Here is a 25271-nt window from a genome sequence, read left to right on the forward strand (position 1 = left end):
TACTAAACTAAATTCGGGTGAATTGCTTTTTCTTTTTTTTATCTAGCCTCATTTTTTTTTTTAAACGTCGTTAGGGTTTTTCAAGATAATTATCAACTAAAATTTAAAACAGATAAATGATATTTTTGTCGCGTTAGTTTACAGATACTCACTTGACATAAGAAGAGCATAGGAATCATTAGAATACTGATCGAAATTTAAAACATAATTGAAACATTTTTAAAGTTTACAAATTTCTAAATGGCTTAAAGTTTACAAGGATAAAAAAAAAAAATTCATAGAGGTGGAAATCGACTCGTTATAAAGTCATGACATGGTATAATTCTTAAAAAAAATTATAAAAATACTTAGATCAGATGATATAAAAAATTATTAGCAAAAACAAATAACCTAAGCCTAAACTTTCACTTTTTATTTACATGAATAAAACGTACGTCCGTTGTTTAAGCTTGTTTGTGATTTTATTTTTTTTAATAAAGTTACAACATGTATATTACTTATATTAACCTATCTCATATTTCATTTAAAAGTTTTCATTAATAAAATACATATATTATATGAATAATAATACTATAAATACCTGATCAACTTTATCTGGATTTTATTCGAACAAAAAAGCCCCTAATGTATCATAATTTATTGAAGTTCTGTGGCTGGGAAATAATCGGGTAGATAGCCACTTTATGTCTTTTGTCAAACATATAATTATTTGTCTTTAATTAATATAAACATATAGTTATCATATCATTTTGTTCAATCAATGATTTATTTGCTACCTTTAAAAATATTATTAAGCCAGTACGGTTAGTCTAATACTGAGGGGTGTGAGTAGTTATGTTATGTAATAAGGTATGAGTTTAATTTCTCAATGTATTAAAAAAATAAAAAATATTATCGAAAGTGACAATTGATAACTTTTGATTTTGATGCATGGAAGAATATTAACCATTAATAATTAAATCAACGGTAATGATTGTGTAACTTTTTATTCTTATATTTTTTTTCTCTCCTCCCTTATCACCATTAACTCACCCATGTATGATTAAGATTACCCCACATGACATAGTCATGTTAATTAGCACATGAGAAAATCAACTCCCTAATTATAACAAAAAACTGTTAATATATCAGACAAAACTTTGTTGTCTAATTAAAAAAACTTACGCAATTATGTTGTCAAAACCATTACCGAAAAAACTATTATCTATACCTAATATCCAAATTAATGAGTAAATTGTTATCAAATAAAAAATAAAAAATTAATGAGTAAATTAATTTAACAAAAATATAAATGGTTAATTCAGTATGAGAATTAATTAAAATATATTCACTTAATCCTTGAATTTGGACCCTTCTCTTAAGAAAGATATATTGAAAAAAGGTAAAAAGGAGCAAGGATTTGGACCATCATATCGGAATAGATCTTTTTTATGCGAAATTTATAAAAATCTATCAAATTGACATAAAATTTGTGATTTGAAAATTTGATACGAGAGAATACATTCTCTGCTTTTGTAGTAAAACCAGCGTGTCAAGAACATTGAAGTCGGCTTAAAAAGCTTGTGCCTTGTCTAGTCGGCAATGGTATTGGTATTATATCATTTATTATTTTTATTTTCCTTTTTCTCTTTCTCAGTCGATCGACATCTAATGCCGCTTTATATGATTCATTCTTCTCTGACTCATCTGCCACGTGTCTCCACCCCAGACCTTACTCTTTTTTCCATCCTCTTTGGTCCAATTTCCCTTTTCCTAATATGCTAATCAATTATTATACTTGTAATAAATGGATTAATATTTCTCGAGAGATAAACATAGATCTATATGGGATTATATAGAAAAAGAGAGAAAAAAAAATATGAATTTTATATATTTTAATTTATATATAAGATATAAAAGTATATCTTATAATATGAAAAATATTAATTCATTTAATAAATTATCAACAACTTCTCATGTTAATATCAATAAACACTACACTAGTGAATGAATCAGATTAGAAAATACTAAAGTTGTTTTTACAATATATGTTGTTAAACTTTCTTATAAAAGTTCAGAAATTTATTTAATAATCTTAATTTCTAAAAAGGAAAAAATATCAATGTTATTAAATATGAACCGGTTCAATTGTATGACCTAATAAATACATGTAAATCATATAAAAAAACTATTAATATCCTCACATACCTATAAAAAAATGATATTAATTTCAAATATTTTAATATGAAAAGCAATAAATACACATCATTGTCCAACAAAAGATCAATCAAATATATAATACTTGGTTTACCAAAAAAAACATATAATACTTGTGATACTGATGTTTTAAATTCAGTAGACAACATCTCTAACTATAAATTAAATCAAAATTTCATGTATATTGCATAACCAAGATAATATTAGTGTTGTAGGACATAACCTATGTAAGTCAATAAGGAACAGATCACTCAAATATCTAAAAAGAAAATAAATCACTTTTGTGTGAGAATGAAAAAAAAGAAAAGAAAGACATTAAGAACAAATTAGTTTTTTATTTTTTGTATGAACCAGATCGGTCACCGATTGAACAAATGGGGTCATTGATGTTTACAAAATTTAGTTGAGTCGTGCCGGTTCTCTTACATGGCCGATCCAATATGAAAATCGGACTGATTATATGACTCATTCATCAATTTTCTGGTCAATTCGGTTGCATCGATTTAGTTTTTATAATATTGGTTAAAACTAGTATTTTTTATTTTCTATTTAATTTAAAAAAATTACTTTTTTCTATCATGATTTATGTTTTTTCTTACCATAAAATACATTAATTTTGACTATAATAACACAATTTTATGTCTTTTAAGAGACTTCTGAAAATATATGATTATATGTAGCTAATTTATTATTGATTTTAATATTAAAAATTTTATTCTTAAGAAAAAGGAAACCAAAATGATAGGAAAGAATTTAATCAATGTGTAGGGTCCCATGTTTGATCGTAAACCAAAAGGCAAAGAAAAAAAAGTAATACTTTTACAATAAATAAAATAGTAATTTTTTAAAAAGAAAAATACTTTGTAAATTGAAAAGGGAAAGAGAAGTAGAAAAGAAGAATATTTCTTTTTTAACGTAAGGGGGGGAAAAATGTTAATGCAGTGTTCTTTGATGCCTCACGTTCTTTGTGCTTTTTGCAAGGGACCTTTCGTTGAGAAAGGTTTTTAGTGCAAGTGTGAAGTATGTCTATCCTTGAAAAGTTGTCTTCAGAGTGAAAAAGAAAAAAAAAAGTCTTCTCTTTTTCTCATTCATATATTTGATTCTTCCTCTGTTTCTGTTCTATGTAATGGGTGTTTGAGGTGCTTAGTTTCAGAGTGTTCAACACCAACATCAACATCATGTCTGAGACTGAAGGTATCAGGCTATTTGGCAGGAAGATTCCGTTACCGGAATATCAGATTCCGGCCAACTCTGGAACCGTGGTACATACTTTTAGATATAGCCGACAATAACCATTTAAGCTCCTTTCTTCAAAAATCATGTTTTTTCATTATCCTATGTTGTTATTAATCATTGATTATGTAATTGGGTGGGACGTAAATTCTGGATTTTTATTTTATTTAAATATTTATGGGGGGTTTTTAAGAACTTTTATTATGTTCTGGGTGGCTATCAGAGTTCATTTCAAGCTTCAAAACGATCTGAAATTTAAAGGGTATTGTTGTTTCTTAATAATAGAGGTTTTGTAACTTCTGCTAACATATACGAGGATGGCATGATTAAGAATATTTGTGTGTATGTGTGTCTCATGTTCTTCAGACTTCAGATTCATGTAAACAAAGGCGGTTTTTAGTGGAAGCAAGTTGCACTGATGAAATAAAACATTGAACTTGTTTCATTTTGAATTGGAGCATTTTTTTTAATTGTGATGGAAGATGGCTGTTTCATCTGAAGACCAGAAACTTTTTACAACCGAGATTGATTTTCAGATTGGATCTTGTAATCCCTTCTATATATCTCTTGGCTTGATATGTTCCAAAGGATTTGGACCTCTTCATAGTATTAGTGACATTCATAGACAATAATATCTTTGATGGCCCATTTTTAATAATAGTCTTACTGTCTAGCAATTCAAGTATATGTATTCAGTTGAATGCTTGGTCAATAGTAGATATATTTATTTTTCATGGATATGATATATAGAGGTTATGCTCATATTGAGTGATAATGAGATAAGCTGAAATTGAGACATAGGTACTTTATATTTATATATGTAAGACAGGACATGGTTATCCAAAAGAAGTAAGGATCAGGACTTACGAAATAGATGCGTCTTAATGTAAATGCGTGTAATAGTTGAATTATCAAAGGTATTAAAGTTATAGTGATTACCAGCTATGGGGTATTTTGTAGTACATGATGGAAAATGAATATAACATGAAAATTGTGTACCTTGCTTTTGTTTCTTTGTCAATTCTTCTGGTATGTTTTTTTTATTCTGCTTGATTTATCATTGATTGTGGTTTAAATTTTAGGATGCTTGCAGCAGCATAAAGAAAACACAAGTGGAAATACCTTGTGCAGAAAACTCTGAGCAACAAGAGAATTCTTCTGATTTAAGGGATAGTAAACAAGAGCCCCAACATAATGTGCAGGAAAATGAGCTAATAGTAAATCCCAAGCCTGTGGAAGATAATATGAAGTCTGGTAGTACAGATCAAGATAAAATCTTAAAGAAACCAGACAAGATTCTTCAGTGTCCACGATGCAACAGTTTGGACACCAAGTTTTGTTATTTCAACAACTATAATGTTAATCAACCTAGGCATTTCTGCAAGAACTGCCAAAGGTATTGGACTGCTGGTGGAACAATGAGAAATGTTCCCATAGGTGCTGGGAGGAGGAAGAATAAGCACCTAGCCTCTCAATACCAGCACATTATAGTAACCTCTGATGGGATTCCAACATCAACAGACTCATCTGGTCACCAACATATCTCAGGTCTAGAATCCTCAGCTTCTTTCATGTCTTTGACAGATAATGGGACTGTATTGAAATTTGGTCCAGATACCCCTCTCTGTGAATCAATGCTTAATCTTAGAGACCAGAAAAGAAGTGTTGATGCAACAACTCCTACCAGTTGTGTAGAAAATGGAGAGGAACCATCCTTATGTGGATCTTCTGTGACAAATACTTGTACTCAAGGAAATGAATTATCAGAACATAACAACACATCAAATTTGTTGCAGTGTTACCCAGTTCCTCCATGGGTATTACCTTGGAATCCAGGTTGGAATAATGTTGCTTCCATGACAACTGTTCATCAATCTTCAGCATCCATGTGTAACCCATATAGCAATGGTCCCACTGCAATGCAATGGTGTACCACACCAATGGTGGGAATTCCAGGCATTTGTCCACCAAGCATTCCTTTGCAACTTGTATCAACATCATACTTGAGTGGAACACCTCTTTGGGCTGCTGGAACTGGGACAGCATCAATAGGATCCAATGCTTGCCTTTCACCTTCTTCCTCCACTAGTAACAGTTGCTGTTCAGGCAATGGCTCTCCAACCCTGGGCAAACACACTAGAGATACAGTTTTAACATATGAAGAGAAATCAGAGAATTGTGTTTTATTTCCAAAGACCATTAGAATTGATGACCCAAATGAGGCCTCAAAAAGTGCTATATGTGCTACATTAGCTATCAAGCCTCATAAGCAGCAGCAATCTGTATCAAATGGTGTTATCTTGGAAACATTAGAACCTGAAGGAGAAGGAAAAGACCCTTTATTGGGTGCCTCTCAAAACTTGGAAGCCAACCCAGCAGCTATTTCCCGTACTCATGCAATACAGGAGATCATATAATGAATTTCTAGCCTCGAATTTTCTGTTGACTTTTTCAGTCAAATAAACTAGTGCATATTGCTTGCTTATTGTTTCTCTTGCAGAAAATCAGTTTCAAAGGTAGTTTTACTTTGTGGAATCTATTGTATGATTTCATTTTAATGGTGTAATTCAATCTTTATTGAGCTATGCTCTTTGAAATTTGATGTTGCCATAGTAAACGATAAATTGATAGTGATTATTTTACTGCAACACTCCTCATTTAAGGGAGTGTAATAGAAAGTAAAGGATGTTATTACTGTATGTTGCCCCCGTCTATTGGTTTGAGAACATGCTTGAGTTCATGATTCAATTCTCCTTTTAGAAATTTAAGATTAGTTTCATAAGGCACCTATGAGTTGGTTTTTGATTTTGATTCCTTTTCTAATTCAAGGAAATAGAACTACCGAAAAAAGTTGAAACATTTTTTTTCGGGACAGGTTATATTTACAAACTTTTTTGTTTACAAACTACACTATGTAGGATCGGTCCTACATTAGTGTAATTGTAAAAAAAGTTTGTAAACAGCTGTCTCTTTTTTTTTTATTTCATTGGAAAGCAATATCAGGAAGGGGGAAAGTCATGGGAATTATAGTCTCTCACGTTTGATCATATAAAAACTTATACTTTTACGCTGGTCAAGTCATATCCTTTTTCTTTAGGGAAACAGTACCCTACTTTCCTTTTTCTTTATCTTTTAATTGTCTAACAAGGATCAAGTCATAATTGGAAATGCTTTGAAGTTCAGTTCTAACCAGGCAAAAGATTGAGTCTTTCATTGCAAGTGCTTTTACTTTATCACTTTATTCAATCTTGGTGCCATTAATCTTATTTACTTAACCAAAGATTGTATCTGTCTTAATAAAAGCCTTCCTCTGAGGACCTACTTTTTACTATGAAAAGATCCCCTCACTAAACAAGTAGGGAGGTATATGTTTTTTTGGTAACACAACCTACGGAATATCTTGCTTTTAAGACTCACGTCAAAAGAATGGTTGAAACTCATTAAATAAAGAATTTTCAAATCCACATAAGTTCTCCAGCTTGGTTATCAGCAATCCGATGCAGACCAGTCCATGTTCATCCATCATGATGGGCCTTCTTTTGTGATCACAAAAATTCATTCGGCCTGCATTGCCTCCAATGCTGAATAAATTTTTGGGTCTTGATGGTCATTTCATATATCAATTTAGGGAAAAATGTGTGTTAAAGTTGTGTCATTTTAAGTGAAAGAAAAAGATAAATCATGTAAGAGAGAATGGACAAAAAAATAAAGGTGTGAATCCAACCTCTTTGTGAGAGTAAAATGACACAAATTTTCCCATCAATTTATTCATGACCCATGACAACCATGGAAGCAGCCCTAAGTGGAATGCGCTTTCTCAAGTATTTCACTAAGCCAAGGTTTCTTGTTTTCTAGTACAAGCCCACTTAGCTTATGAGCAAATTGGGCAGGTTATTCGCCACTAGCAAGTCTAGTACCGACTACATAATTTTTTTTCATCATCTCCTATTTCATGGTGCCCTATGCCAAAAAAAAAAAAAAAAATTGTAATGTTGCTCTTCACCACCCACCAGGAGTAGAATGCGGGTTTATATGCCCACCACCATTAGTGAACTCATCTTATTGGTTTACATCTCTTACTAGTGAGGACGGACTTGTCGGATTTGCAATTACTACACTAGTAACTAAGGGTTCAAGTGTCTAAGAAATGATAATAATGATTCACACATACCAATGCGAATTTTGATTACTACACTAATAATTACTAATTAGGGGTCATGCATTATGAGTTTTTGTTTCTCAATGGTTCACTTGTTTAAGAAATATCAGTAATATTAAGTGTTTCCTTCGTGGATTTTTTTCACATATCACCCAAGTTCTATGTTACGAGTAAAAGAGTAGCAAGGAAGAGACGTGAACCAGCTTGGTCAAAAAACTATTGTGGTGTTTAGTAATTGTAATATTCTTACACGTGTGTAAATAATAGTTGGTTAGCTGATTGGTTAGGTTGTTAGGGTTTGTTACTTTGTAGTTAAGGGTGTTACTCTAGAGGTAGGTGGGTTAGCAGAACAGATCATATATAGAGAAATTGGAAGATGCGATTCTCATATCTGATGAACAAAGAATTTCTTTCTCGATACTATCACGTATCAACTGGTGCTTTCATTTACTTGAGCTCCATCATCATGAGGGTTCAAGATTTGGCCGAGGAGTTTGTGTCTCGTCGTCTTGAAGTGCATAAACGTTTCGAGCACATCATCGATTCGCCAGATGCTCGAATTGCAGCAATCGAAGCATGCCTTCATGAGTTGGTGACAATGCCTCAAGTATCACAACCTTCACCGATTCGTGTTTCTGAGACGAATGTAACAATGGAGAATCGGAATTAGTTGATGTTATGCAAGTACGTGAGGATGGAAATCCTAATCTTTAATGGCCAAGATCCGAACAACTGGGTCTTCAAAACAAAAGTGTATTTTTGCCTACAACCGGTACCTGATCATCTGAAAGTGCAGCTAGTGGAGATGAAAATGGAAGAGGCCGCTGCTCTTTAGTACCAATGGTCGTTCAACAGTGATACAATAGCTTCGATGGGACGTAAATTCGTTCTCATCTAAGTCCATTTTGATGGCAAAATACCATCTGTTCCCTCATCTGATGAGCAACTTCAGCATGAAAATCACTTGTTTTACACATTTGTGACAAAAACACAGTAGGGGAAAGGATGATGATGTAATCTTTGGAAAACATATTAAAAGGGGAACGGATTAAGAGCATTTATTACACCTGCTCCACTCATTTAATGCTTCTGTTCATTTTGCAGGAAACGTGGAAACAACGTCTTCTAAAAGCAAAGGTGGCGCACCACTTAAGCACCAAGAAACGTGAACAGCGGAGAATCAAGAGTTCTCATTGGCTAAGAAGAACGCTGTTAGTCTTAATTTATACTTGATTTAGTAGTAATTTTCCTATAGTTTTTGGGCTGATTTTGTCTAAGTGCAGGTAAAAGTGGGCCAAACTTAAAGGAGTAAGCCCAAGATGGTAAAAAAAGAAGTAAAAAAAAAAGAATTTAACTTTTCACTAATATTTTTTACATTATAATGCAGAAAATGACACATGGCAGATTAAAAGATGAAAGATGAGATGAGGTGGCAAAGTAACAACCGTTGGATACTCTTCTAATCTGAAGGACATCAATCGGCTTTAGAAAAAAAGAGAGTCTCTGTGTTAAAAGAGGAGGGAACGCATACTTTTAGAATCACACTTTTCGTTAGATATAAAAAGAGAGAACTCAGTTTTAGTTTAAATCTGTTTTTTACGTTTTTCTCTGAGCGCTGAAATTTTTCCTTTAAGCTTTCTTGGAGTAACCTCATTCTTGAAGGGATTCAGGAAGAGATTTCTGCATGCAATTTCCGATCAGTAACTTCGTTCTTTAGTTTCTCTTTGATTGTACCAATTTCAGATTCAAGATTTATTGGTCTGTACCCTTACTCTTTACGATTTCTTTACTTTGTGAATGAAAATCATGCTTAATTTTGTTTCAGATTTTATTTTAGTTTTAATTTTCAACATGCATTGCTAAATCTTTTCTGGAATTCTGATGGAGATGATGAGTACCCATTTATAATCTGAACTGTTGTGCATATGCTTGATGTTTGAGTAGTAAATATTTTTTGGTTTAAGTTCCATGGGAATGGGCTTAAAGATTCTTGCATGAACTGATATTGGAAAATTTTAGTTTATGCTTTTCATTAATTCAAGTTTCCTAGATTAGGAATAATCTAGGAAAGAATCTGATTACAAGTCATCAATAAAATGATTCAAAATTAAGGGATTAATGTGAATCATTTCACAAACTAAATTTGGGAAAGTTTAGTGAGATTCTATAAAAAGTCAGATTTCGTCAATTTTAGGTGCTACAGCAGTTAAAATGCAGACATGTAATTTTCAGGAAAAATCATCAAAGTCAGAATTCTAGATTTCTTAATATTCATTTTTACTCTTATAAACGTGATCTTGTTGTTCTTAATATAGTTTACAATTCAGAAAATACAATTTTCATTGCAAAAGATTAACTAAAAGAAACCGAATTTCCCGTTCCCAGAGAACGATAACTCTTTCATCTTTTGAAAAATACTTCCAACAAAATGGCGTTGTTGCCGGGGAATGGTTCTTTTTATCCATGAAGTCGATGAAACAACTTCATTTGCAGCTCAACTTGCTGCCTTAAATAAAACTATAGAAAATATTGCCAAGGTGGTGGTGGAAGAAAGGAAACTAGCACCTGCTCCAGTAGCTGCTACAACACTTATCTGCTCCTTGTGTTATGGTCCTCATGTGTTTGAGGAATGCCCCAAAAATCCAACATCAGTTCTCTATGTGGGTGATTTCAACTGTAACTACAACAACCAAAACCACTTTAATCAACAAGGATGGCAGCAATCATTCCAGCTTGAGGGGCCATTTCCACATGGTTTTATGTCATTTCAACCTGAGGTGTCATTCCCACTTGGTTACATGCAGCCATCTCCTACTGACCAGCAAAAGTCAAACAATGTTGAAGTTCAACCTTCCACAGAGCAGTGGATGAAAGAATACTTGGTAAAAAATGACCAAGTGGAAGATACAGTTTCAACCCTCCTCGAAAGTAATGGAGCTATGTTGAGAAGCATAGAAACTCAATTAGGGGATCTAGTTTTAGCCATTAGCAATAGACCTTTAGTAGCACTCTCAAGTGATACTGAAATACGAAGGAGACAAGGAGAGGAAGCTAGTAAAAAAACCCCAATTGAGGAGTGGCAGAGAAGTAGATCATCTAGAGCCTGTTATAAGGCCATCTATCTTGAAGAAATTAATGGAGAAGGAAGGGCAACAAGTGGCTAACACTATTACAGCTGAACCATTAACCATTCAATCTACATCTCAAGAGGAAGATAAGGAAGAAGACACCTATGTTAAACCAGTAAGGGCGGTGCTGAAATCAAAGACACCAGACAAGTTAGTGCAGAACAATGAAGCTCCTCAACTAATATCAAGGGCAAGACAACTCCATTTTCCTCAAAAATTCCAAAAATAGCAAGAAGAGCACTACCTCTCAAACAAATTGCCTCCAAAGCTGGAAAATTTAGGTTCTTTTACAATTTCATGTGCAATAGAAGATAGGTATGTTGGTAGAGCCTTGTGTGATCTTGGCTCTAATATTAATTTGATGCACACTTCTATTGTTAAACAACTTGGAGTGGCAGCCTCTCCTACCACAATAACTCCTCAATTAGTTGATAGGTCACTTGAACACTTTGATGGAAAAATAAATAACATATTAGTGAAAGTTTATAGGTTTATTTTTCCAGCAGATTTCATAATACTTGATTTTGAAGCTACCAAGGAAGTGCCTATTATATTGGATAGGCCATTCTTGGTTAAAGAGGATGCTATTATTGATGTTAAAACAGGTGAGTTGAGTGTGAGGGTCAATGAGGAAAATATGGCATTTAAGGTCTTGAATGCCACGAATTCTATAGATGAAGATATTGATGGTTGTTCACCTATATCTATGTTTGATCATTTGGTTGCTAACCATGTGCTTTTAAGTAGTGAAAATGATAGCTTAGATATAGGAAGCTTTGAACTAATAGAGCCTAAGCCAGCTAAGTTTTTTGAAGACAATCAATTTGAACCATTAGGATTGCTTGATAAGGATCTGAACTCCAGCTCCTTACATCAACATGGAAGGCTTAGTCCACTCATAAAAGAAATGGTTCAAATGAAAATAATGAATTGGTTGGATACAGGACAAATTGTTCTAAATTTGAAGATAAGAATCAAGTTATTTCCAATCAAGTTTAGATGGTTAAAGCATTACTGGAGTAGGCATGTGAACAAGGAAAAGACTTTCATTTCTTTATTGGATGCTGGATGAACCATTAAATGATTTTAGTAGTTTAAGTTTGCTAGTGTGCTTGTGCAGTTAGTATAGGATGTTTAGTCTGTGTAACTTTTGTATTGTTTTAATTTTCACTTTTTGTTTAGTTTAATTTTTGTATCTTGTCTTGCATTTTTTTTAGTTAGCTAGTATATTTTCCTTTGCTAAATAAAAAAAAACGTGAAGTGATGAGTATGTTGGTGATTGAATAGTGTACCTTAAGAATGTAAATTGGGAACTAGAGGTGTGGTAAACTTTGGGGTATTTGAGATAGTTTTTGTGAATGCTGATTGAGAATAAAAGAAACCAATCTTAAGTGCTATAGCAACTAAAATGTGAAGGAATTGAAGTTTAGAAGGAGGCACGTGAGTTACAAGAAATTGATAACTCACATCTCTATGCTCATCTTTGAGTATGTCCTCGGCAGATTCAGACTTGAATCGGGCCCTTGTAATATTCTATTTTGCTTAGGATTAGGATTGGGCCACTTAATGAAGTTTTTAAGCCCAACATATAACAATGGGTATGTTATTTCTTTACAGAATAAAAAAATAACAATAAAAAAATAAAAATAAAAATAGATAAATAAAAATAAACACTAAAATAAATATTCCAACTCTTTTTCAAATCTGACAACTGTCAGACTCTTCTCTTTCTCCGCAAATCCTTCTCAAACACATCAGCAGACTTTGATGGAAAAGCAAAATATTTTTTTCACTATGTTGAATGAGGTCTCCACCAGTGCAGAGTTATTTCCCACAGTGTTTTAGGCCATTAAATGGACCTCAGATGCTACCAGTAGCTTCAGTATAGATTTTTATGGGTGACAACCCATTACATCTGACATATGCCATCACCCAACTACACTATCATTATACTCTATCCCCTCACATTAAACCCTAATCCTCTTTTACTAATTTTTTTTTTCTTTTTCTCTCTTACTCTTCCTCTCTCACTCCCATCGTTTCTCTTCTAGGAATTACAAAGCAAAACACTCTAAGCTTCTTCTAAAAGCATTCATTCCTGCTGTCCATATCTCTCATAAACCCATTTATCTTTTTCGTTTTCCCTGTACCTAAATCATCAAGACGCAATACGCAAAACACTTTAATAAAATTGTTAGCCATTTTTTGACATGGGAATTAGTTCTGTTTTTATTATTGTTATTATCAATGGGTCAAAAATTCTTACAACCTCAACTATGTATTCCGGATAATACATATATGCTTGAGAATATACTCTCCGGAGTACATAATTAAATTTACAAGAGTTTTTGTAAATATAATATTTTCTATGTCTATTGCTTCTTATATTGACAATAGGCGATCACATAAGCTCGCTATTAAATTCTAATGTGATTTTGCCAAATCACGCCATGTTTTTGCGCTTGTAGTTCTAAAAATCAAACATAGCACCGATTTAATTTTTTTTGCAAACTATTTACCTAACTAATGTGAGTGAAACATTCATGAGAAGTGTGAGCATTTAAGTCAGTATCACTTCCATTCGCAACTTGTGTAAAATCAAAAAAATGTTTGTCACATGTCATGCAATGCAAAACGTGTATTAGGGGTATGTGCCAGTGCCACTTGAGGGTGCATGACCAAGATGTGTTTCTTGCATTGCATTGATTTTTGCACAAATCATGCATGGAGTTATGTGTGACTTAGACACACCCTATACATTAGTTGGATAAATAATTTGTCAAAAGAACTAAACCGGTGCCATGTTTTTGTTTTTGTTTTTGCATTAGAGTGGTCAAAAAGCTGTCAAATCTAATTTATACAAGCGATTATTTTTTCTACAATATTTTCTAATATCTCATTTAATTTGATTAACTGATCTGAGTTTATCTATAAATAAAAATGGAGGTTATATGTACAATCATTTTTCCTTACAATTTTTTACTATCATTTTTTTATTATTTTATTAAAATTAAATCAACAATTATAAAAGGACATCAAATGCGAGTTGTTGATTTGATTTGATCCCAACAATAACAAAAAAAATTATAAAAATTATAAAGGAAGAATAATTATAAATATATAACCTACCTCGTAAATAAATTAATAATTATCCTTTTATCCCTCTTTATGACCTTACTCATTTTCTCTCTTATATCTTGTCACTGTTATTTGTTTAAAGATAATTGAATCATTTCACGATACCTTGATTTTTTTTTTTATAACAGATACCTTGATATTTTAATCGAGACATAAAAAAGAATCTGTTTTCCTTAAAGAATCCGATTCCCTAAAATTTTGTGTAACCTTATTTATATCTAAAGACCGGTCAAATTGTTTCCAAAAAAAAAAAAAAGACCGGTCAAATTTGGAAAAGACAAATGTTTGGTGGCCTGTCAAAAGCCAGGCATGTCACAATTCGACGAATCACATAAGGTCACCACATGAGCCATGTTAAGTATTCCAGCATTTTTTTTTAACATTTAAAGTTTTAAATTAATTAATTACTGACAAGTGACAACTTAATTATCTTAGGTAATATTGTTTATCATTCGACTCACGGGTTTAAAATTTGTTTCTAAAAAAATAAAAACACATTAAATAATCATAAAGACATTATGAACTAATAATTAACTCACCAAAAATTGACATCAAACACGTGAACTAACTGGAAGCGATTGTTTCAGTTTAACGAGTAGTTTTAAGTTCGAGTTCATGAAAATATGCTTACGTTAAAACTTAGTAAAGAGCTTCGTTCGATTCGGAATAATCGAGTAATCGATGAACTGATAAATTATATAAAAAAATAATTAAATCATATGCGCAGCCAAGTATAAATTTAGTGTAGGATTTTATGTATAGGAATAACAAAATTGTAAACAGAAAAGGAATTTAAAGGAATTTAAAATTTACAAAAAAGAAAAGAAAAGGAATTTAAAGGTTATACATCTAACGCTGCTCATCCTGCTCTTATTAATGTTTGCAAAATAATGAACTAAGGGAGCGTTTGGTACAGGAGAAATTTTTATTTGTCCGGGAATCTCAATTTTTAAAAATATAATTTTTACATTCAGTTTACGATAATATCCGAAAATTTAAAATTTAAAAAAAATCAGTTTCCCGAGAATCCGGCCAAATGCCGTGTACCAAACGCCCCCTAACGGAAACAATTTTTCACGGTGACTTCGCATGAATGAGAGTCCACAAAATAAAAAGAAAGTCAAAGTGGATAAAGAATATGTGAAATTCTCTCGAGATTGCTAGCTCCCAACATTGCAATCTAGTTGCGTTAGTTGAAAACCCTGCAATTCTTGCGAATTTCTCCTTCATCTCCAACCAGAACTTCAATCTTTCCCATCTTTATCATTGCATTTGCAAAACTCTTTTGGAACTTATTATTATTGGATGCAAAACCTGACACAAAATCCTTTGTAGTTGTATCCAAGGCAAGTTGTTGATCAATCTGCAATATACCCCTTTTAACAAGAACCTGTTTGTAGAACTGGTTATCAACAAGAAAAGGTGTCTTCTGATCCAAAAATGCAGCAGGGTCATCGCTCAAAGTAGAGTTACATAACTTAGCAAGCTTAGCTTCTAAGGCAGGGTCCATTGAAGGGTCAGGAACCCTACCAAGTCTATTAGAAAAAAAATTGCAGTGTGCAACACCAACTGTATGTGCACCCAAAAGGGTCACCATTTCCTCTGTTGTTATGCCCTTTTTTGCAAAAATTTGTGATGCTAATGGCACAGGAGTGGAGGGTCCTGGCAAATCAACTTCATTACTGTTAGAGACTAATCCATCATGTCTTCCTGTGGGAACAACGTATTTGGATCCTCCAGATAAGGCAACAGCATCTCTTGTTGCTAATGTTATGATATCTGCACACGACACTGTTGAAGGACATGTAGCTTCAAGGCTTTCCTTCACCTCATCAATCAGATCATATCCTCTAACGGTAGCGTTTGCAGTTGTATTTTTCTCTGATGTGTTATTCTTGGTTGAGTCTATGAGTATGGATGCATCACAACCCTGCACAAGGAAGAAATGTTTTAATTGTCATGAATTGATGTATACGAAAATGCATGTTATTTAAGAGAATGACTTTTTTTTAATTATTATATTTTACAATATATCTAACTAAATTGCTCTTACCCTAACAAAACAATCATGAAAATGCATGCGAAGTAAGGCTGCTGTTATGGATTTGTCACGATTGAATCGGTTTTGCACCACTTGCTGCACAATTGACTCTGCTTTTGGGCATGTGGAGCCATAGAATCCAACCTGCAGTTCTGCAAATGCCACGGGAAGTATAAAGAAAAAGATTAGAATTATTATCTTCATTTTGGGTCTCTTTTGACTCTTTTCCTTACTTCTTTAGTATTCTCTAATTTTGAGTACCTCTCAAGATGGAAATTGAGTTTCTATATATAGAAAGAGAATGGAGGCTTAAGATGGTGGAAGTTGCCGCCTGAAAATTTTGAAGCTTGTGTATTGCAAAGCATGGACTAATACAGCCAAAATATGGATTGGACTTTGAAAGTTATTCAATTCAATTAAGGATACTGAAATTTGGACTATATAATTATTTTTTTCTTGAAAGCGAAATGGCAGCTTAATTAATGTTCACCACAAAACTACAAATTATATCATATAATTTACTTAATTATTATGACCATAGAATAGCATTGACAGAAATACTACTCAAGACACCAAATTATTGGGGAAACTTCAACGATGCTGAAGTTAGTCATTGTGCCGGTTATTGTTGCATGTAGAAATTTATATTATATACTTTTAGATAGTTTTAATTATATGTTTTTTAGTAATGAGCCTCACCTTGGTAAAAGTTTAAATCCAAATGGTGGTACCTCATTTGGTGCATAGGAGCTGAGCAGTGAAAAGAAAAAGACCTAAGTTCGATCCCCACATCATATTTTGGAGAGATTTAAAATTTTTATTCCTGATCTGTCCCGCACTCCGCCGGCCCAAAGGGTCAAAGCTTGTGGCCTTGTCAGGATGTTGGGAGTAGCCTACTCTCCTTATATAGGTAATTAAGGTATGTTTAAAAAAAAGGCCCTTAGTTTGGTCATGTTGCAGCAATTTTTTTTCCCTACAAAGACAAGTAAAATAATAATAAAAAAATTAAAAGAGACAAATTTTATTTTGTCGATAGTCTTGCATGACAGCAACCTTGTTCATGTAACATAATTGTTATTAATCCCTTAAAAAAAATAGGTAAAAATTTAAATAATAAGTTGTTATTCTGTGTTTTGAACTCTTGTTATATTCCGGAATTATTTCATTACTTTTGGATGTCAAGTTGTGTTATAATTATAAATTTTATATAATAATGTTAGAGAATAAAATATAAAGTATTAAAAAGACCATCACCTATCACTTTAAGGTTTTGGGTTAAATTGGCGCTTAATATAACCATCACCTATCACCCTAAGATTTTGGGTTGAATTGACACTTAACAAATAATGACTTGAATTATTGTTGTTAAATATATCGTTATGCAAATTAAGCTTGTTAGATTATTCAATGATAATTGTGTGTCAGCTCGAAAATTGGACCGTAACAGTATACTTCAGGTTATAATTAGAAAAGTTTAGCACGAAATTACAAATTATATCATATAGTTTGCTTAATTATTATGACCATAGAATTGCATTGACAGAAAAACTACTCAAGACAACAAATTATTGGGGAAAGTTCAACGATGCTGAAGTTAGTCACTGTGCCGGTTATTGTTCTATGTAGAAATTTATATTATATACTTCCAGCTAGTTTTAATTATATATTTTTTATTTGTGAGCCTCGCCCTTTATTTATATAGGTAAAAGTTTAAATAATAAGTGTTATTATGTGTTTTGACCTCTTATTATATTCTACAATTATTTTTGCAAGTCAAGTTGTATTATAAATTTGATTAATTTTATATAACAATAATTTGAATTATTGTTGTTAATATATCGTTATGCAAATTAAGCTTTGTTATGGACCTACACAAGGCCATATGTATGTAAAGTTCAGTAAAGGATAAGTGCGCATAAGAATATAGTTGGGCCTATTGATTGTAAGATCCAGAATTTCAATACCATCATGTAAATTCTATAAATAGGAGATAAATCCTACGAGTATGACCAAATCTTTCTCTTACGATTAAGCTGTCACTCTGCCTGCACACACACCAATGACACCATCCATTTGGCTAACGCCGTTAATAATTGTGTATAGTGATCTAATTTCTCAAGTTATCTAATTAATAGATATCTAGATCTAGAGAGAGTACCTAATTCTATATTGATTTAATGATAACTGTGTACGTGAGCTCGAAAATTGGATCGTAGCAATATACTTCAGGTTATAATTAGAAAAGTTTAGCACGAAAAGGGATATCACATTCAATAATTATTTATGTTCTAATATGAAAAAAGATAATTGGAAATGTTCCAGGTTTTTTTGTCTCACGGATGAAGTCAGAAAGTGAATTACAATTCACAACTCACCTTCAAATAATTATTTTATAACACTTTATAAATATGATCATCCTAACCACTTAGGCATACACGTTACAAGAAAATGTATTATATTTAAGAAAAAAGAAGAAGGATGAACTGAATTTATTTTTTTATTTTTTCTCGGTGTCCCCTTATTGCCTGCCTCTTTTGCAGATGACATGGTGAGAGTTAACTTCCCACGCGTATGTGATGCTATTAGCATTCTTATTGGCGTATATGCTGTAGTTTAACTTTATAAAAAAAAAACTTTATATATTTCTCTAGGCTTTTTGACCCTTTTGTCCCTCATTAATTAATTAATAACTAATTTGCCCCTGATCCAGAACTATCCACCAACTTGCCCATTTTAGTTGACTACCTTGCTTTTTTAGTCGAGCAAATGGTCAAAATTCAGAAAGTGGACTACAACAAATTTAGTCGAATAAAAAATCATCTTAATCGACTACATTTTTGGGATATTTAGTCGACTAAGTAACGATATTTAGTCGACTAAATATTGACTGAAACCCTATATTTTCCATCTTTTCGGTCTTATTTCGATTGTTGTTGTTGTGTAAACCTAAATAGCTCCCTTTGTTCATGTGTAATCCTCTCAATCCGATTGTATTTCATCCCACCATCTCTACAGACCTAATATTGTGAAATCATTGTCATTGCCCAATTCCAAACCCCAAAATCCGAACCCAAACCCCCAATTTCAGAACCCTAGATGCATTTATGGTTTAAGATGCTTGCATTTGATGTAATGTCATGTAACTGAAAAAAATGAACGGGTTGATGTCATGATGTTTGTATTTGAATGTAATGACGGTGCTATGTTTGTATTTGATGTCATGATATTTGTATTTGAAAAAAAATGAACGGGTTGATGTAATGATGCTTGTATTAATAAATTATATGTGTTTAAATTGTTACAACGCAGATTTGGTGCGCATACACCAACGTTTTGACACAGTACGTAAACCATGTATGAATTTAACTTCATCTTAGTTTTTTGACTCGGAAATTATGCTCCCTAAGTCACACTTCCTTAGTGGATCAGTGTAGAGTGGAAACCAAGGGCAAAAACATGTGTAATTCGGATTTTGGGGTCCTAAACCAACAATTTAGTCGATTAACCTGTATTGTAGGTTAATCGACTAAATTGTTGGTTTAGGACCCCCAAATCCGAATTACACATGTTTTTTGCCCTTGGTTTCCACTCTACACTGATCCACTATGGGAGTGTGACTTAGGGAGCATAATTTCCGAGTCAAAAAACCGACGTGGACATTAAATTCCTAAAACGAAGTCGTATATTGTCATAACGTTTGTTTACGGTTAACAATACAAGATGTAGCCTTTTTAAACACATATACTGATTTGCTGTGATGTGTTATGGACGAATGTGACCTGTTCAATATTGTTTTGTGCCGTGATGATCAAATTGCTAAAAAGGTTCCATTCATAAGTTATACAATATTGAAATGGAATTCAATTCATTACACAACATAACATAGATCCAAAAAACATAACAATTCTGCATTCATTAAAAAAAGTTACGGGACATCAACAACTTAAAGGAAATACATGAACAAAACATAATAACATGATGTAAACCCTAAATCTACTCCTCATCCCCGTCTGTGTCCGTCTCCGAGTCGTCCTCATCTGACACATGACCCCATCCCCTGCTGCCTCAGCTACCTCCCCACCTCTTGCAAGCTCCAGACGAGCAAGCCTGTCTTCCACACCCTTAAACCTTCCCTGTATGTGTCTAAACCTTTCATTCCCTTTCTTTCTCCATTTTTTATGTGCTAGCGCCATCTTTCCTATCTTCTTTGTCATTGCATTTATGCCCTTCATGACATCACGCAGTGAAAATCCACCTTCAAGTTCAGCTATCTCCTCAACCTCAGCCACATCCTCCTCCTCCACCTCTGGCTCAACAATGTGGTCATCTGGGGCAACATAAGGAACCTCAACCTGGGGCATACCACTGAACTCCCACACACCCGATCTTGTGTTCTTAGTAATCTTGCACTGCTCCAATAAACGCTTTCCGAACTTGCAATTATAGCCCGTGGTCTTCTTCAACAGCTCAGTCTCCATGGGAACACCAAAGTGAACCAATATCCTTTGTACCAGACAGGCGTATGGAAGATGACCCTTATGTTTGGCCTTAAACATAAACCAACAGATATAGTGCCTCCAGTTCACCATCTGGGCATGTCGGATAGCCCACATAATGGGAATGTCATGTTCCAACACCCTGGAATGATTAAAAGATCGCGGAAACAGAACGTGGGTGAGGACATAGTGTAGTATACGGGACTCCACAGAAAGCAACCCCACCCTATAGTGCAAGTGTTCCCCACGGACTCTTCTCTGCTCCTGCACGACATCCTCTCGTACATATCCTGGAAGTACTACACCACTATCAGCGTCATACGCCACAGTCTAAGAAGAGTCAAAATCATAGCCGAGTATCTCCAACCATGCAGGTGCCGTCATGATGATCTCTATTCCACAGACCCTCGACTTCAGCTCGCCCTGTACGAATGAAGCGTGGATGGCAGGGTCGTCCTCAAACAGATACCGATACGGGAGGTCAACAGTATCAGGCTCTTCGTCTTGTGGCCTTGACGAAGAAGGCCGCTCTTGCCTATGCTTGGTGCGTATCTCAAGTGACTCATTGCCCTCATCGCTTGGTCTTCTGCGGCCCGTCATTTGTTTAGGGTACCTACAACGAAACATGTCAGCATTTAACTCTATGAAACATGTCATGATGGTAATGAAAACTTGCAACATAAGGGCTGTAAACCAAAAACAAACTTTTCCCACATACAAACTTTTCAAACAAAAAAGTTCACACAATGCAAAAAAATAAACCTTAGTAGATTAGGGTTACAAAACTTACAACAAACGCTTTGATTAGGGTTCACAAATTCGGACAGCAAACAAATAAAAAAAATTCCAAAACCTAAAACACAATGCAAGTTAAGAAACCTTACCTATCCTTGAGATTTCACGATTTGGACCGTATTTTGGTGCAATCCACACGCCTGAGGGAAGGGTTTGGGGCGTTCTTCAGCTGCTCCTGCGGATTTGGGGTTTGGGCCGTCTCCTTAGTCGATTAGGTTTCCTAACCTCTGCCGAATGGGGGGGTTTTTAAAAAACAAATCCGTCGATATTTAGTCGACTAAATATCGTTACTTAGTCGACTAAATATCCCAAAAATGTAGTCGATTAAGATGATTTTTTAGTCAACTAAATTTGCTGTAGTCCACTTTCTGAATTTTGACCATTTGCTCGACTAAAAAAGCAAGGTAGTCGACTAAAAGGGGGCAGGTTGGTGGATAGTTCTGGATCAGGGACAAATTGGTTATTAATTAATTAATGAGGGGCAAAAGGGTCAAAAAGCCTATTCCTCTATGTTGTCAAAAGAAAAAACAAAAGAGAGAATTTTTTTCCACTGAAATTTCGACTCTTAATTAAAGGGATAGCCTAGGTGACAAATAAAGATGATAGGAAATTTGAATATGCTGTTAGTTAAATAGTTATAAATTATGATGCGTTAGATTGTTGAAAAAATTTAGTACTGCAATAACTTGAGTAAAATTAACTTTTTTAATAATATTCAAATATACTGTTATTTGTATATAACAATATAAACAACTTTACATTAATGAATCAAAAATCTCAATAAAAATTTAATGTGGGATTACGTATTACTTACCAACAAGAAAACTTAAAGAGTATGATTGGTAGAAGATTTATTTTGGGTTTGATGGGGAAGTGTGAGTGGATATTGGAAAGTATCATGTTTGGTTCAAGTTTTTGAAAAAAATACTAGGCAAATAGGATGAATGGAGAAATAACTTTTGTGTTGATTTTTGGGTGAAATTTACTGTTATAAAATATCACTTGAGATATGGTATTTTGAGATAAATGAAGAAGTGAAAAAACAGGTGTAAAGTTCTTTCCGAACATAGACTTTGCAAATTTAAATAAATATTTCTGGTAATATTTCGGTCAACAAAACATCTTTTTTAAATTTTTTCATTAAACTGATTTTCTTACTATTTCTCCAGTTATTATATTTTCCTGGTAAAAAAAATGGCTTTAACGTTTATAAAATGAATGTAGATAAGTTATCTATATTCGCTCTCAAAACGACATCGTTTTAAAACGAAAATCAAAATATTTTTATAATTATAATTATAATTATAATTATAAGTTATTTACAATAATTATAATTTATTACAGAAAGAGCGAACCAAAAAAAATATATCATCTACCGAAAGTCCCCTGAGAGTCAAATTCAATTTACTCGACTAGCATGGATAAAAAATTCGGCCAAAATATGCCAACCCTCGTTAGCCTCTCTTTTCATTTTTAATTTTAACATTTGGTTGTTGAGGCAATTGCGTTAACCCGTGTGAAATGACATATTCCCCCGGAGAAAAACCTCTCTCTCTCTCTCTTTTGGTGTTTAGTCTCTATTTTATTTTTAATCTTTTTTTTTTTTTGATAACAATTTATTTTTAATCTTAACATTTGGTTGCTGAGAGGCAATTGAGCTAATCAATGTGGAAATGGTATATTTGAAAATGGATCCTCACTTAAAAAAAAAATAACAAGATGATGTGAAAAAATCACAACCATACAAAGATAAATAACGAATATAATTTTATAATTATCTATTTTAATATTTTTTCTTTTTACTCTATCATTATTAATTTATTTTATATTGTTATGATTTTTTCATGTCATAATTTATCCATATTTTTTCTTTTTTATACAATTATTTCCTCATTCTCTAGTCATTCGCGTTGTCAAATGTACGAAAATAATCAAAATATACTTTAGCATCGAATAAAGAGACACTAGAATAAATATTTAAAGAAACGTCAAATCCGTATTAATGTGCTCATAATTATTCTGATGAATCAAAACAAGGAATCCTAACTGTGATTTGGAAATTCAATATGCCAAATGATTGTTGCCTCTAATAGTAATTTGGAAATTCATATTGTTGGTTTAATTTGTTATAATCTTAACTGTAATAATCCTTTGCACTCTCTTAAAATGTGATATATCGTTTTCCTTCTAATGTTTCAGTTGCTTATAGTTTTCATGTAAAGTTGCAAATGCAATATGGGTTTGCTTCATGGAAAAACTGCTTTATTCCAAGGATTTTATAAGAATTATGTTGTAAGAAAAATAATTCTGTAATATTATAGAGATTTATTTTGCGTGTTTTAATTTTTTTTTTCTTCAAAAAATACGAATCCCACAAAATATTATGTGTAAATTTTTTTTTTATGTTATATGACATGATAGATACAAACTCTTATTTCAATAGGGATTTCATGCGAAAATCACTATTCTAGTTAGGGAATAGAAGTGATAACTGTGAATTGCACTGACAAGACTGGTAGAGTCCAGAAAACCATTTTCAGCTATCTCATTATTTGGATGTGATGTGATGACATGGTTTTCAGCTATTCTAGTCAAGGAAGATGCATATAACAGCTATCTCATTATCGTGCAACTATATTATAAATTTTTTGTTTGAAGTAAAAGATGATAATGTAAGTTTTTGTTGTATAATGCTTCTAAATTGTATAATAATCATCACACAAACTTTACAAGGCCGATACATACAAAAGATATGTTATTTGGACAATAATCATCGTACAAATCTTAGGTTTTTCAAAAATCCAAAAACAGATCCAATCCAAACCGAATAAAATTGGATTGGATTGGATTGGATTCAAAAATAAATTCAAACCAAATGGATGGTTACATGATTAAACCGAAAGGATCGGATCAGATGATTTTTACTTCTAAAATCTATCCAATTCAAACTACGAACACCCCTACTTCTTGTGAAGACCCAGGGGAATGAGTCTTGACTCTTGATCACTTTTATGCATAAATTTTTAATTGGAAAATTAAAGATTTGTGATTTTGTTAATTGAATAGTCTCTGATTAGGGATAATTTGGAGTGGAAATTCAGTATTCGTCATAAATGAATTTGAATCAAGATTAGGGGGCTAATTTGAGTCATTTTAAAATTGGGTTTAGGAAGATTTAATTAGGTGCTATATCATGTAAAACGCACTGATGCAAAATTCAGCGATAAGTTATGAAATTCAAGATTCTAGTATGTAATAATTGAATCTTAATTGTTTTGTAAGTGAGTAGAGTAATTTGTTTGAAAAAAATTTGATTTACAATTTAGTTGTTGAAGCTGTAGTTTGAAAGTTAATTACCTTGAGGTTAAGGAAAAATAGGATAGAGTAGATAAAAAGAAATTAAATCAGTTATTAGAGGTCGATACTTAATTGTATGCTCTGTACAAATTTTCCTTACTTTTTTTTTTGGAGACTGCATCCGTCAAATTTTCATTCCTAACACTGATCACTATATCTTCTTTTTAATATTAAAATTAGGTAACGTACTGTTAGATCAATTTAATTTCACCTAACACAAAAATAGCTTGATTGTTTGTGATCAAAATGATGACGAAATACCCAGATTGAATATCCATTTGGCATTAGAGGAAAAACAATGAGCTCCGTTAGGGCTTCGGGGGGGGGGGGGGGGGGGGGGGGAGTCGGTATCACAAGGAAAACGATGACAACATTCAATCTTTAGAAGATGAGGACTTGTTGATAGGATAAATTATCCTATCCTTATCAATTATTTTTAGTTTTTGTTTTTTATTATACTAGTGTATTACCCGTGCTGATGCACGGGAAAAAAAATCAGTTTGTTTGGCGTGGTGGGTCGGTCCTCTGGGCCGAGCCCATTTTGTCACTTCTAACTATTAGCATTTTATATCAGTATGTAATGAATTTCTATATTTATCTTATGGTCGTTCCAAAATATATCGCTATACTTTAGCTAGTCTTGAGGTCATTCAAAAATTACAAAGTTTGACTCGGCTTCTTTCAGTATTTCTGAGAGATGGACTTTCATTTATTACACTCAGATTTAT

General features: G+C 32.9%; 2 protein-coding genes across 2 annotated transcripts; one reads left to right on the forward strand and one right to left on the reverse strand.

Moving 5' to 3' along the window:
* The first annotated feature begins 3374 nt into the window (after window positions 1-3374).
* Window positions 3375-5846, forward strand: LOC133293477 (cyclic dof factor 1-like). Its single transcript, XM_061492060.1, has 2 exons — window positions 3375-3458; window positions 4512-5846. The coding sequence occupies exons 1-2, from the start codon at window positions 3375-3377 to the stop codon at window positions 5844-5846; spliced, it is 1419 nt and encodes a 472-aa protein (XP_061348044.1).
* Window positions 5847-15043: 9197 nt separating this feature from the next.
* On the reverse strand, window positions 15044-16099 carry LOC133293474 (peroxidase 44). The gene is made up of 2 exons (XM_061492056.1): window positions 15908-16099; window positions 15044-15784 (listed from the first exon to the last, which is right to left on the reverse strand). The coding sequence occupies exons 1-2, from the start codon at window positions 16097-16099 to the stop codon at window positions 15044-15046; spliced, it is 933 nt and encodes a 310-aa protein (XP_061348040.1).
* Between the last annotated feature and the right edge of the window lie 9172 nt (window positions 16100-25271).

Source organism: Gastrolobium bilobum, unplaced genomic scaffold, assembly GCF_033153095.1.
Source record: "Gastrolobium bilobum isolate Gb01-03AN ecotype WA unplaced genomic scaffold, APGP_CSIRO_Gbil_v1 utg11290, whole genome shotgun sequence".
Lineage (NCBI taxonomy): Eukaryota > Viridiplantae > Streptophyta > Magnoliopsida > Fabales > Fabaceae > Gastrolobium > Gastrolobium bilobum.